The sequence below is a fragment of the Camellia sinensis genome, chromosome 4 (assembly GCF_055761805.1).
Source record: "Camellia sinensis isolate YWXY chromosome 4, ASM5576180v1, whole genome shotgun sequence".
NCBI lineage: Eukaryota > Viridiplantae > Streptophyta > Magnoliopsida > Ericales > Theaceae > Camellia > Camellia sinensis.
The window spans coordinates 65,963,810-65,980,163 of record NC_138964.1 but is presented as its reverse complement, the minus strand read 5'-3'; the positions used below and the strand labels follow the sequence as shown (position 1 = coordinate 65,980,163).

Below are 16,354 nucleotides of genomic sequence, written 5' to 3'. Positions count from 1 at the left end.
TCAAACCGCACCGACCCGCACCGCTATTAAATCATGTTTTATAGGATTCTAAAAATTCTTTTTTACTTAAGTTTGCTTGTTGTTCTATACCTTAGAATATAGTATTACATTACTGATCGAGGGGAATTTTATGTATTGTATTTGATTATTGTAGCTTCCACAGATGCTTGTAATGAACTGATGGCATAGTCGTTGATATTATCATGTTGTTGCTACACTTGCTGCATCAGAAGAAACCTTCGCAAGATGCTTAACATCATGATATCTCTCGTCTTTTTTTTACTCTTTGATTTAAGTTTTGTAATTTGAATTATATTTTTTATAAACCGTCAATCTGCCCGAACCGCCAAGGCAAATCTGCCATTATTTGCCAACTGAATCGCCGGTTTTTGATAAGGAAAATGACAAATTTTAGTGACACTTTTATCAATCCGCCACCCGCCATACGATTTCTAATTTTCTCTCAAACCGCACCGACCCGCACCGCGCACACCTCTAATGGAAAGCGATTGGGGATGGCGAGGAAAGAGGAGGCAAGAGTTGGTGGTAGCAGGGAGGGTATGATAATAGTGGCTAGATATTTTTTTGATAATTGAATATTTTTTTGGAGTTGCAGAAGAAAGAGAAAGAAAAAGAGAAAGAGGAAAATTGACATTTGGTAAATGTATGAGAAGAGGACGCGTCCTTTTTGTCCGCCTTTTTTTTTTTTTTTTTTTTTAATAATAAAATGGATTCCATGTATTTTTATAATTCTTTTTAAGTTTTTATCTTTTGCAAATTTTTTTGATACCTCTGTTATTTGCATTGGTCTGACCATTTATTTGTAATTTTTTAAAATACAAAAAATAAAAAAAATTGTAATTAGTTAAAAAAAGATTAATTTTAAATGCTCATTTACGTTTGGAATAAATTATTTTAGTAATTTTTTTACAAAAATATATATAGAAAAATAGATAAAATGATGTGGCAAGTTATATGAACTTTTTAACATTTTGACTAAAATAATTACTTTCCAAACGAGGCCTCAATTATACAATGTGGGTGTTTGGGAAGTTACTATTTTAGTAGGTTATTTTAATTTTTACCTATTTTAGGAGGCTTTTTTTGTAATTAGATGTGATATTTGTGAGAGAAAAAATAAAATAATTATGAATTTGATATAACATTTTATCTTATTGACTATTTTAACCTATTTTATCTTTTAATACTATTTTAGCCAAAAAAAAACTAAAAAACCTTCCTCCCAAACACCCAAAATAAGACAGGAACTCAATTGAGGGAGATGTACACAAATATAGCCCACACCACACCCCCACTATTTCCCGCCATATTCTTCCCGCCAAAAACCCATTAGAGATACAGAAAGAGAGCCAGCAAGAGAGAGAAAAGTCCATTCCCAGTGCGACTTAGAGAGAGAGAGAGAGAGAGAAGTGAAGATGTCTGGTTGGGACGAGGGGGCCATCTTCTACAGCGACCAAGCGCAGTTCCCCCGCGGCGGCGGCGGTGGCGGCGGCGGAGATCCAGAGCAGGCGGCGAGCCGCCACACCATCCTCCGCAAATTCAAAGAGTTCATACGAAGCTACGCACGCAAAGACCATCCCAATGTCTTCCTCTACAGAGAAAGCCTCGTTCAAAACCCTAAATTCCTCCAAGTCGATCTCGCTGATCTCTGCAAATACGACAATCTCGACGAACTGCTTCGCAACTCCCCCGCCGATTATCTTCCCCTGGTATTTCAAATCTCACCATAAATACATTTATACAGATCTAAACTTGTATATACATAATTATATTATTGTTAATTGATTGAATTTTGAGACATTATTGTGGATAACCTGCCCTTGTTTTTGTAAATCTCATCTCAGATTCATGTCTTTGTGTGTGTGTATATATATATGTATGCTAGTGGTGTGTGCACTGTTAAAACTGCAAGAATTTACAAATTTTGATCTGAGCAGTTACATTAGGCAAGGGTATTTTGAAAAAACCAAAAAAATGACAGTCTACACCAACTCAGGCTTTATATAATAGTATAGATATCATTTGTTAGGTTTCTGTTATACAATGTTTGAATTATGGGACTTTGTTGTGGATTGGTATTAGTTTGAAACTGCGGCAGCTGAAGTTCTGGCCAGTTTGAGATCGAAAGTTGCTGGAGAGACCGGAGAAATGGAGGAACCAGAGACTGGGGAGGTGCAGATTTTGCTGAATTCTGATGAGGATCCGGTGTCGATGAGATCTCTTGGGGTTAGTAGGTTAATTGAATCTTCTAGTTCATTTCAAAGTTTTGGTCTTTTGGGTATTGAAATGAAGGTTTATTTGGTTGATGGGTAGGCGCCATATATATCGAAACTGGTTAAGATATCTGGGATTACTATTGCTGCATCGAGGACTAAGGCAAAGGCGACTTATGTGACTTTGTTGTGTAAGAATTGTAAGAATGTGAAGACTGTTCCATGTCGTCCAGGGCTTGGCGGGGCAATTGTGCCGCGATCATGTGATCATATAGCTCAGGTTTTCTCTATTGCATAATATGTTGTTGTTGACCTGTTGTCTGAATTATTATTTGAAACAATATGAATGATTGGCAATTTTTGTAGCCTGGGGAAGAACCGTGTCCGATTGATCCCTGGATTGTGGTTCCAGATAAAAGCAAGTATGTTGATCAACAGACCCTGAAGTTGCAGGAAAATCCTGAGGTGAGAGACTCTTGCTTCACCAAAAGAGGAGTTTGAAATTGAATTAATGTTGTTTTTTTTTTCCCTGGTATGTTTTCTTTATTATCATTATTTGCTTGTAATCTCTTTGGTTTGGGAAATGTAAGGATGTCCCTACTGGTGAGCTACCAAGGAATATGCTTCTTTCTGTCGATCGTCATCTTGTTCAAACAATTGTACCTGGTACAAGATTGACCATAATGGGGATTTATAGTATCTTTCAAGCTGCTAATTCATCCACGTCGTAAGACTCTTTAACTTCATGATTGAATGTTTGATGACTTTGGAGACTTACATCTTCATTGCTTCGACTATTTGGATGTTATTTTCTCACATTTGGGCTCTTATGCAGCCACAAAGGGGCAGTTGCAATTAGACAACCTTATATAAGGGTTGTAGGAATAGAAGAAGCTAATGAGGCTGACTCCCGGTGTCCGGCAAACTTCACAGCAGAAGAGGTATTTGTCAAATTATCTGAATTAGAATTGCAGGTTATTAATAATTAAAATGTTTTCCAATAGCATGTGTTTCTCACGGTTGTTGGTTTATGTATTTCCATGTCAAATTTTTCCAGTATGTGAGCTATGCTCTAGTTGTGGGTCACTTTTTTGTGGGAATTGTACCATATAGTGATAAATTTGCAATTTGTGAGGCTGAAGAATGTAGTGGACCTCAATTTCCAGTGCATCATTTGTGAAAAAAATGTAACCAGAAGGGTAAATAAATAAGCAGGTCCTTTCATATCAGGTCAATAATGCTGTAAAAGCAGTCGAAGTTTTTGTTAGTTTCTTCGCTGCCTAGGCTTATTTTTGTCATTAATGGAGATCCCGGAGCCCCTTGCAACTTGTGCAAAGTTTTCAATATTTACAGAGAAATATTCGCTGTAGAAAAATTTAAGTTCTATGTGCTTGTCTTTTGATATTCTATATTACTTTCTTTTTAACATAATTTTGTTGTCTGCAGATAGAAGAAATAAAAAAATTTGCCTCAGAAGGAAATGCATATCAAAACATATGCTCCAAGATTGCTCCATCTATCCTTGGCCATGATGATGTGAAGAAAGCTGTGGCTTGTCTTTTGTTTGGAGGATCAAGGAAGGTATATCATGAACCTTTCTCTTAAAAAATTGATGCAGTATAATTGATAACATGAACCTTACTTGTGCATTATATCATCAATTTTCCTACTTGTGCAGACTTTACCAGATGGTGTGAGGTTAAGAGGTGATATAAATGTGTTGCTTTTGGGAGATCCATCTACTGCTAAATCACAGGTCAGTTTAGCATTTCTTGAGCTTCCTGTGAGTTAGGTATTCCATAAAAATCACATAAAGGGCTCATTACTACGGTCTTTTCCATCACCATTTCTATGTGAAAATTCCCTGTTCTGGTTCAAAACCATTTTGTTTAGTTTTGGTTAAAAAATCTCATGTAAGCTTTAAGAGAATTCATGCTGTTGTTTTCATTATGACAAAAAATAAGTTACTAATTTATAATTATTTTACTGTGAAGTTTCTCAAGTTTGTGGAGAAGACAGCTCCAATAGCTGTATATACTTCTGGAAAAGGCTCATCAGCTGCTGGTCTTACTGCTTCCGTAATTCGAGACAGCAGCTCTGTAAGTTCATGATCTTGTTTGGAATATATGCAGATATTGTATTTGTAATTCTTATTATTACGTGGAGATCATTTTGATGAATGAAATCTTCCATTTACTTCAAGATAAAAATTTATCTGACTTGTAAGCACATTCTTTAACACTACTCAGCGCGAATTTTACTTGGAAGGAGGGGCTATGGTTTTGGCAGATGGAGGTGTTGTCTGTATTGATGAATTTGACAAAATGAGACCAGAAGACAGGTAATATAGACTAAATTTAGGTCTTGATGAACCTTTTTTATTTATATATATCTGGTTGTGAAAATTCTGAAAGGTTTACATACATGTGGTCTAGAGTTGCTATTCATGAAGCCATGGAGCAGCAAACCATTTCAATTGCCAAAGCAGGAATAACGACTGTTCTCAATTCTAGAACATCTGTGCTTGCAGCAGCTAATCCTCCATCAGGGCGTTACGATGATCTCAAGGTCTACTGTTTTCTGTTTTTAATATATATATTTTTGTATTTCTTCATCCTTTTTTCTTTTTTATTTTTTATTTATAATTTGTTGTTCTTATATTATAAACTAAGCAACTAACAGGATTGATTTATGTTCCAGACTGCTCAAGACAACATTGATTTGCAGACTACAATTCTTTCAAGATTTGATCTAATCTTCATTGTGAAAGATATTAGGATGTACAGTCAAGACAAGGTACTGATTATCCTTGTTTAGCTATTGTTGTGTCTCATTTGGACGCATACAAAGAAGTGAAATAATTTATTACGTTGATTGTGTTTGTTAAGTAAAATATCTTTATCTAAAAGATCAATTTCCTTTTGTTACCCTTTGCACTAACGTAGAACTTATGCTTTGGTTTGGAGTATTTTGCAAAATCAAAATTTCTGCTAAAAGGATAGTCAAAGATCCGAGTATTTTCAATTTTATATTTTTAAATATCTACTCATAAATGATAATTCATTAACTGATAAAGCTCATGTGGAATACAATCCCATTTGAAAATGGAGCTGTTTTATATCATTAGGCTGCTAATGCCCCTAATGTGTAGCAACTAATTGGAATGTTTTCCCTTTTACAGAGTATAGCTAGTCATATAATCAAACTCCATGCCTCTGCCGGTGCAACCATGGGTGACACTAAAACGTCTAAAGAATATAACTGGCTGAAAAGGTGTCAATCTTTTCCAGATGTGGTTCTGTCAAATAATGGTTAAATGCTGAATCAATTGAACTACATGTTTGCAGGTATATACAATACTGTCGAACTGAATGCCACCCCCGTCTGTCAGATTCTGCAGCCACAATGTTGCAGGAGAGTTATGTTAAAATTAGACAGGTATCCTTTCGACTGCTATGGTAAATAGAAAATTAAACAATTCAAGAAGCTCTTGTGGTATAAATCAATGAACTTGACACCAGAAACATTTCAATTCTTCTGCAATAGTTTGAAATGGAAAATTAGGGAAATCTGGAGGCCAACAATAACTTGTCAAAACCCTAAGCAGTTTGGCTATCCAGATTGATTTTATTACCATCGATGTAGTTAAGCATTCTGATATCCAGTTAGGTCCCAATTTAATAATTAGGGGTTCATGTGCCACATGGTTTCTGTTTGGTAATGTTATTCTAAATATGTATGGAACAGACGAACACACACAGATTCAGTTTTTTATTTTCTCATTCATTTTCTTCTACAATGCTGCTCCTTGTAGGACATGAGGCGACAGTCAAATGAAACTGGAGAGGTAGCTGCAATACCAATTACCGTGAGGCAGCTGGAAGCTATAGTAAGGTTGAGTGAAGCACTTGCAAAAATGACACTGTAAGTTAACAGAGAGGATACTAACTTTTGCACTTATCTGTGATTCAAAATATTACTTGGAACCCTGATTCAGTGCTTATACTAAAATGCCTCTAAGAACATTAGTCGTGTGAATTCTGTGTTATTGAAATTATGCTTGGAAATACAATTTATATGCACAAGCATTTGTTGGTTCTTGCCAGGTAAGCAATTCAAAAAATCTATTACAGTTGTAGAATAATTAGAATGCAGAATTCAAAATTTTCGATGATTTGATAATAGGGTCCATAAGAACAACTATAGGAAAAATGACTCTGAAAGCTTTAGCATCCTGTTTCAGTAATCTGTCTTTTGAATTACTGTTGATTGTTCCAGTAGCCAACTACTACCCAACTACTTACATGCGGTTTATTGGAGTGTTGGGGGACCATGAGGGGCTGGGTTTCTGACTTCAGGCTTATCAGAAAAGTATATTTATAGGCTAATTACAGAGGCATATGACCTCACCTAAATCATATCCCTTAAGGATTGGTATTGTGGATGTCTATAGACACTGAATGCTGCATTGTACTTTTACATATCCTCAAATCTCAAATATATTGTACTCATTATCTTGGGTCATCATAGGGAGTGGCAACTGTCTCACAACTGTTGGTAAAAAATTGCAACGATTTTTTTTAGAACGACTTTGTTCTATGCCATTAGTTGAGGTGATGATCTCATTTTCATTAATAGCTGCATTCTTGATAATGATTTTTGTGAAGCTTTATGTGAAACACCTCTGTTATCAGAATCTTACGATTCGCGATTCGATTCACGATTCGATTCGTAATTTTTGCAAAATCGATACGAATCTAAGGGTGAATCTATTTTGGAAGTGAATCTTTAGTGAATCACACCATTCACAATTGATTCACGATTCGATTCACTTTTTAGGATTCATGCAATTTTTAAAATTATTGTGTCCGACATATTTTCGACTCTATTTTTCCTCCATCTTTTTAGTAAAAATGACATAATGCAACTTCTAATAGCATTTAATATCAAAATAACCAGCATATATACATGATTTGTTGTTATTTTAGTAATCATGAAGTTTTTAATAGAATCCAATTAGATTTAGTCAGACCTAACACATTTTTAACCTTTCTTCTCATTTTTTTTTTTCCTTTAAAAAATTGTAATACACCTTCTAAAGATGTTTAAGATTAAAATTATACTATGAATTATCTATTGCTATTTTATTAAATTAAATATTGTATGAGGTCAGTTATACTTTTTAAAATATTTTAGGCTTTAAAAAAAAAAGATTCTAAATGATTCTTTCTTATTATTTGCTCACTGTTACTTAGAAAAGTATGTATGCTTATTATCCAAATATCAATATCGTTGTTAATTATTGCTACTTTAAAAATTGATAATTTGTCTATTTGGTTATTATTTTTATTAAGAATAGTTGATAAGAAATATCTAAAAAAGAAAAAAAAATGTAAGATGGTGATCTTACATAGGAACGTTTGTTAATTTCTTACTTATTAAATTACGTGATTATCATTCAAAATAACATTTTTATTAATTTAAGTCTAAATATTTTATATTCATAAGATATATTTAACATCTAAATGTGTAAATATATGTTTTTAAATAATTTAGAAGAAGTGACCGAATCTTTACGATTCACGATTCGATTCGATTCACGATTCAGTACGAGACCATTTCGATTCACGATACGAATCCCGATTTGACAACTATGTGAAACACAAGCCTGCCATACACTTTTTGAGTTTTTACTAAATATTAAGATACTTTCATATGATTGGTGTTCCTTTTATTTGATCTTATTCTTGGGAATTCTCTTGAATGATGCCAAACATTTTCACTGATTCAGGAATCCACCCATTTCCTCTGGGTTCAGTAAGATTATAAGATAATTACTCTTAAATAGGTTCCCACCAAAAAATAATTACAGCTGCTAATAACGTACTACGTACTATTGAAACAAATTGTCTTTCAATTGGGTGTATTTAACAGTCATTTTTTTGTTCATTTCTCCTTTTTGTTTGATTAGAATGTGAGTTTGCCATTTAATATTTTCTTTGTGCACTATAATTTAGGTCCCATGTTGCAAATGATAACCATGTAATAGAAGCTATCAGGCTTTTCAACAATGCCACTATGGATGCAGCAAGGTCAGGAATCAATCAGCACATAAATCTTACTCCTGAGATGGCAAATGAGATAAAGGTTTGCATTAGAAACACGACTTGGTTCATTCTTCACTTTCCATAATTTCCTAGCTCGGAGTAGTGAAACAATTCTACATGTTTGTTTTCATGAACAGCAAGCAGAAACCCAAATAAAGAGAAGAATGGGCATTGGAAGCCACATATCAGAGAGACGATTGATTGATGATCTTAGCAGGATGGGGATGAATGAATCGATTGTAAGTAGTGGCAGATCTAAAGCTAGATCTAGGAGGGGCGGATTCCCCTCAAAATATGAAAAATTATATTTTTACTAGTTTAGGAAAATTTTTCAAACTTCCCCTCATAACTTTATGTGCATACATATATGGACAATTAAGTATCATAGTTCTCTCTTCATTAATAAGTATTTACATTTGTGTTTATTATTAGCTTAAATAGTTTATATCATTTTTTCATTGTTGATTATGAAAAAAATTCCAATTTCATGATTAATGTTGTTCCCTTCGACTAAATTTTCTACCCACTGATTGTAAGGAATAAATGCTTCATACACATGAATGAATCTGTTCTACCATCCATTTTCAATCCGTTACTCTTTCTTGGCCTGATATTCTAATGCTTATACTCCTTCCTGCAAAAAGTACAATAGTAAAGGAATATGGCACTAGAAAGATAATGGCAATTTTTATAGCTAATGCCTCTTGGCTTCCAATTGTATATTGGTGCACACAATTGTTTTTTAATGATAATAGTTTTCACATTTGGCAGGTTAGAAGAGCTCTACTAATCATGCATCAGAGAGATGAGGTTGAATACAAGCGAGAAAGGCGCGTTATTGTTCGTAAAGCGTAATGTTTTGTATTAACCTCTAACAATGCAATGATTTTAAGTTATAGTGCCTCTACATTGGGTGGGAAGAAGCATCTATTTGCAGCTTCAATGTTTTTTGTTTCTTTTTTTAAATGAGCACTGACTTCCATTTGTAATGATATGAATGCCATTCAGTGATGCACAAGGGGCCACTTTTAGAGTAATTTCTGGTGGACTCCAAATTTGAAATTAGAGAAAAATTAAAGTTTGAGAATTGCATTGGTCAAGTTTCAAGTTGCATGTATAATTAGTGGTCCTCTATTATTCCAGTTAGTCTGCAACTCCCCTACTATTGTAGGAATTACATGATTGAGTTCGAGTTAATTATTCATTATCCATGCAAATTATGAATCAAGAATCACTATAGACATGAAACCTCTCAAAATCCAACTCTCCAAGAATATCCCCTGGGATGGAATAGGATTCTCTATAATACTTTCTTGCAATGATCAAGATTATTGCAAAAATAATTGTGTTTTGAGCTTAAACCTTTTTTTTGTTTTTGAAAATGAGCTTAAACCATTTACTTGAATCTTAACTGCTTGTGTCTTGAGCTTGAACTATTTACTTAAACTAGTATAACAAAATTATTGCAGAGAATTTTACTGTAACACCCCATATATATATATATATATATACCATTGAACAATTACAAGAACATGCTCCACACACGCATCACGTAATTCCATTCATATGTTTCTCTTTCTTATTGAACTACAGACTTTACAAAAATTATATAGATCTCAGTTTAGTTAGTTAGAGTAAGTTACAAAATAATTACTTGAGATATTTAAAAAAAAAATAAAAAATACAAAACTCAAATTAAAAGAAGAAAGGAGTTTCACAGTTACATTTCAACTTTTAGTTCACAAATTTTAGATTTTGAAAAGAGGTAGTCTTTTCTTCTTCTTCGTTGACAATTTTGAGGCTCTTCATTTTTTGAAATGTTATAATGAGTAATTGTGCAGTAAAGCATAACTTTAACCAAGTATATAAATATTTGATTTAAATATGCATGACCTATATCAATGCCTATGAATTTTCATTGTTTTAAAAGATATTACACAACGCACAATTTAACATCCAATCTCCACTTTTTTCCGTTCCCACACCGATGGCCAGTGGACACCTCAAACCTTCCACTTTCGTCGTTTTCGCACGAATGGGCTAGTGGACACCTTACAACATCCCTACATTCGTAACCCTCACGCGAACTAAGCAAGTGGGCACTTCAAACACATTCTCACATTCGTCGTCCTTCCACGAACCAGGCAAGTGGGCACCTCAAACACATTCCAAAACATTAGCATTTCAAACACAACACAAGTAATTACAAGGATTCTCCAATTTTACTTATCAACTTTCCATTAAGTCAAAATCAAGAACAACTCGTAGGGTTACATACGAAAATTTGGGGCTTTCCTGTCTAAGTATTTATTTTCCTTAATTCATGTGTATTTACTCACTATTTCATAATTGATTACACAACCCATCATCAATTTCATACAACCACTTCATCAACACAAAACCTATATATATACACATACATCATCCATTCCAATAGTTCCATACACCTTAAGATTCACACACATTTTAACCAAAGTATAAATATACAAAGGTAAATGTATTCCTACCTCAACGATTGTAAGAAGAGAGATGAAGATCCACTCAATAAACTTTCGAAATAGCACGATCCAATCGGTTCAAAACGGAGCTCTTGATGCGAACAATAACTTTAATGAAGGCTCAAAGATTGATGCTTGCTATTACTAGATGAAATCTAGGATTTTCTAGCTACGGTTTTGGAAAGAGGGCTGTTAGAGAGAGAATGAGGGTGAAAGAAATGTGTTAGAAAAGTGTTTGGATCGCAATATAACTCTACTGTTCCGAACAGACCGATCGAGCGAATTTTCCATTGCTCGAGCAAAGTGCTAAAAATACAAAGGGACCGCTCGAGCGAACTTTCCACCGCTCGAGCAATAAACGTAAGGTCTTAGATGTTTTGCAGAGCTACAGTGAAAATACTTGGAGCTCACATTTTATGCTCAAGCGACCATTCCTTCGCTCGAGCGGTCTCTCTTCCAAACCTGCGAGATATTGGGAGTTGTAAATCTCTGCTCGAGCGACCAAATAACCGCTCGAGCGGTCACCCAAAATCAACTATTATATTTACTTTGGTAGCGACTACCATTTTATTTATATATGGTAGGATAGTCAGGTTGAGAATATGTCCAAACTTAGTTTAAAGTATACCTAAGCTTAGTCTAGAGTGTCGAGTAATCTATTATATGGCTTTGGGACCAACTGCATAAAAGATTAAAGGGATTCATGTAACTGATCTTACTTGATTGAAACACAAGTCTTAATTTGGTTAGTCTAAAGTGTAGAGGAATTTTTTTGAGCCCAACTCATAGCCTCAACTAATTTTCCCAACCTTAAACTCAAGTTTATCATAAAGTGTTAGGATTGGGTTGTCCAAATTCAACAAAAGAAATTTATCTCGAGTTGAGCATGTAGTTTGTCTACATTTATGTGTGACACTTCTTTAAAATAATAAAGAAAAATCTCTCTAAAGTTTCAAACATGAAATTGTTTGCACAAAAAAGGCTTAGCACAGAAGGATGTGAATGCCGGCGTGCCAAGGCAAAGTCTTGCCTATGTGAATGAGGATGGTAATGAAATCTCACTTATAACTAGAAAATCGTGCAAAGCCCAAGGGGACAAAAGCCTTCTAGTTCTTTGCTTACCTCGATGAAGAGAACTTAAATATCTTAAGGGTTTTTAGTTAAGAAATGAGATGAGTAGAAGTAATTGTACAAGGAAATAACAAACACTACAAAATAACAATTTTATATATCCAACGGATTGAACATACAAAATTAAAGAGAACATGTTTGAATAAAACAAAATTGAGTTACAACTAGTTGTTAACACATCTTAAACAAAATAATGCCATCGGTGACCAAAATAAACTAATTTGACATCGATGTAAAGAACACTGATGCTCATAAACTAAACTATGGCAAAGATGTCTGTAACATTGCCCCAGGAGTACCTGTGCGTGTTAAACAATTTGGACCCTTGATCTCTTTGATCTAGTTTAATGAGTGCAACGTGAACATAGATGAGAGTCCAAATTCGGCAACTTTTGTAGAAAATCCATTTTATTGCAAAATCATTGCTAAAAATGGACTGTGTCACCAGATCTCAGAGTCGCCATCTAATATTTTGGAAAAATTAAGAAACCCATGACTCGTGCCAAGGCCACTATTTGTCGTAACCAAAGATATCTCAATTTGAAACCTTAGGTATGAGAGGGGAAGCTCTTTAATTGAGCACCCCCACTCACCCGATCAAAGATCGACCTCTATTAAACCATGATATGAGTTTTATTTACTTTGTATGTTCTGATTTATTTAATAAATCCTAAAATTTACTTGTGAAGCATATAAGTATAGACTGTCATTTATTTTGGAACAATTTGATTTCGTGCATTTTGAAAGAGTTTTTAAAGATGTACAACTCAAAGAAATTGAGTTTACAAGCATAAAAATCAATATCATTCCAAATTAAGCAACACAACCTTCATCCACTGGCATGAGTTATATCAAATAAGCTAATAGTCTCATGGTAGAATACTAAACATAGTAAGGAAAACACACACGAGTGGGATGCTAAAGCATAAAAACTTACATATTTACCGACATCCCGCGAACAGTTACAAAACAAAGTTAGTAAAATTTGCATGATCTTATATACAAAATCTTAATGCAATTCACTCATGAAATGTAACCAAAGATTCGGCTTCTAACATATGATATGTGAACTAGGGATAAGGTAAGAACAGCAAAACCATTATTCACACCCAGCACAACTAGGGATACATTCTCTCATACCATTTGGAACGACTCCAGATTTTTTGAGTTGAATAACTTGACATTAACTAAAACATTGCAAGCAAGAAATAAAAAATGCGGTGGTTTAATTTATGTCCGTAGGAGAACTCTATTTAATTTATGTCCTCATTTTCAAGCACACCACCCACAATCAAATTATGAGAAATAAAATGAAAAGATTGGGCAGAGATTAGAATGGGCTATACTTAGGGCCACCTCATTAATGTTTTTATAATTAGAGGTAAAGAAGTGCCAAAGAAATAATGTAAACTAGTACTGGTTCACACAAAGTTTTCGCAGAATTGGATGATGAAGAATACTTGTACTTACCAAATGAAATAAGCTTACATACAAACCAAATTGATTGCCGCTCAACAAGTTAATTTTAACTTAATACAACAATGTTGGTACAAAAAGAAGCTCAAGTTGTTATCCATGTGTAAACCCGACCTCCATTTGTGGCTCTTGCAAACATCCCAATCTAGTAAGGTTGTGCATCAAAGCAATGCAGAACTGCAGACAAATTAGGGCTTTGTAAAGTCGCAACACGTCCTTTCCTAGCTGTGGAGATGACATCAACTCCTCTTTTGACGTTATTGATGAAGAGATATGAATCATCCCAGCCCCATATTGCTCTATTTCCTCAGCAAAAAGAGAAGGCCATCAACAATTAATCCCATCTTATATAGAAAGTGTTACGGAAAATATAGATGATTTCCCACATGTGTAAATCAATCGATGGAAATAAAAATAATGCGAAAAAATTAAATCAACAACGACATAAGAATTTTTATATGGTTCCCTTAATGTGAGGTACGTCCACGGGACCGTAGTCTGATTCCACTATCAACCAAGAGTTTTCAAACGATTACAAACGAGACACAAATGGTCTCACAAACCATCCTTAGGTGAATTTCAAATAATCACAAATAAATAGAGGAAATACCTCACCAAATAGATGAATAAATTGTCTTCAAAACAGATTGTAAAAAATCCAAAATAATAAACCAAACCAGTACCCTCAAAGCACACAGCAGTAGTAGCAAACACCTTCGAAGTTGGAACAAAGGCAGCAGAGAGTGGACTGAAGTAGTCCTTTGATGCTCACTGAAATTGAGTACTAAACAAATAAGATTGAACCAAGTTCTTTGCTCCCAGTGCAAATACACTCACAGTACTTGACAAATTGAACCACTGAATTGGTATTTCACAGTAAACTTATATTACAAGCACACACCCACCGAAATTGATATGTATATATATATATAAAATATATCAATATTAGGAGCACACACAATGAATCTCTTGGACCAAACATATTTTAAATACCTATTGGGCGTCCAAAAAAAGTCAGATATAATATATAAAAAATATATTATAACCAACACCAAACCACATTAAATATTCTTTTAAAAAACTAATTGGATCCCATACTCCACTAAGGAAATATACCCAACAATTCTCCCCCCCACCTACCCGCAAAAGTTTGACACTTCAAATGTTTATCCCTTGACAATGCTATCATCTATGTGAACCTTTTTGAGTTGTAATAATTTCGAATCTAATGCATCATGCTTCTAATGGTATCTTACATCAATGTGTTTCGATCTTGAATGAAAAGTGGAATTTTACTCATATGAATAATACTTTGACTATTACAATAAAGAACATACCTTTCTTACTTCAAATCTAATTCTTGCTCAACCATAAGTCTCCTTTCAAACTTCTGTAATGGCGATAAATTCAGTTTTGGTAGTTGAGAGAGCAACACATTTTTGCAACTTAGTTTGTTATGCCACAGCTCTCCCTTCAAATGTTATCAAATACCCCGAAGTAAATTTTCTAGAATTAACATCACCGGCCATATTGAAATTCGGGAACTCATCAAGCATCGGCTTACCATTTCTAAAACACAAATACACCTTCAAAGATACCTTAGAATCCATTTCACAGTTACCCAATATTCTTTACCCGAATTAGAGAGAAAACGACTGTAACGTCCCAATTTTTATACCCAAATGATAATACGATAATCATGGTTCTTTAAAGTAAAACTAAAAATAAATCTCCACACTTGCATTACATGATACAAATAGTCTTCAGGCGATAATACATTCATTTCAATTCAAAATAACATAAACAAATAGATACCCCCAAGGGTTTACAAGTTTCCAAGGCTTAGGCCTGGTTACACAAAATGGTTATTCAAACCCACACAAATACAGCCCTTGGCTTACAAACAGAGTTACAGCCAAATGAGAGCGTTGTACTCTCAACACATATTTCCTCACCTTTAGTTAGGCGGGATCACCACATCTTTTCCTGCATAGAAATCCCGTAGGGTGAGCATAAAGCCCAGTAGGAAATCCTTAACAAAGTATATACATTTTATACAAGTCTCAAGAGATGAAATGCAAATGTCATGCTATGCCCCTTTTTGAAAGTAAATCACATTTTCATCTTTTGAAAACCATCATGCTCAATGATGTCATGCAATTTCAATTGTTCAAAACTTAACAATTTATTTCAAGGGTGGTAAATACGATTCTGGTAATCCTTCATTCGGTGTCTGCAAGTAGACTATACAAGTACTACAAAATTGTCATTTTTACCGGTATTAACCAGAAGGCTCGACACCTATCTGCGTAGGTTTTCGGTCTTTCACCCCGGACTCTAAAGCCAACGTATTCAATATCATCTACACCACCTATCAAGACTTACCAACGTATTTACCCCAAAACCATTCCATAAAAACTTGTTTCTCAATGCAAGTTTTCAAATCAACTTTCAAAGTTTGATGTAATCAAATGAATTGATATGCCAATTTCACAAGATGAATATAAATATTTTTATTCCGATTCATCATTCAAGGAATAACACAATTTCCTTTTCTCAAGTATCCTCAACAATTAGTCATTTCAAGACTATTTCAACGTTTTGAACAATAATTTTCAAAATGAACAACAATTCTTATATTCCATAAAATTCATCATTTATATAAATATAAATAAGAAATTTTCCAAACATCCATTTATTTTGACACACAAAATAAATATAACAATATCATTCATGGATTTTCAATTTCTTTTAAAAATCCCTAATTTCTAGGTTTTCTCACCAAAACTATAAAACTCAAATATTTTGAAAGAAAACTTTCCAAAATCATCTTTTCTTCAATCAACAAAGATCAAAACTTATAAGATCATTTTAAAAGAACAAGAAACAAACCCACTTTCAAAATCGC

General features: G+C 34.0%; 1 protein-coding gene across 1 annotated transcript; it reads left to right on the top strand.

Annotated features, from left to right (window-relative positions):
- The first annotated feature begins 1,295 nt into the window (after nt 1-1,295).
- On the top strand, nt 1,296-9,428 carry MCM5 (Minichromosome maintenance (MCM2/3/5) family protein). Its single transcript, XM_028233115.2, has 18 exons — nt 1,296-1,730; nt 2,104-2,247; nt 2,335-2,514; nt 2,601-2,699; nt 2,825-2,961; nt 3,070-3,175; nt 3,681-3,815; nt 3,913-3,990; nt 4,229-4,333; nt 4,484-4,575; nt 4,670-4,802; nt 4,935-5,030; nt 5,416-5,507; nt 5,582-5,672; nt 6,049-6,158; nt 8,252-8,381; nt 8,479-8,580; nt 9,113-9,428. Exons 1-18 carry the CDS (start codon nt 1,437-1,439, stop codon nt 9,194-9,196), a joined length of 2,208 nt encoding a protein of 735 aa, XP_028088916.1. The 5' UTR covers nt 1,296-1,436; the 3' UTR covers nt 9,197-9,428.
- Nucleotides 9,429-16,354: the final 6,926 nt, after the last annotated feature.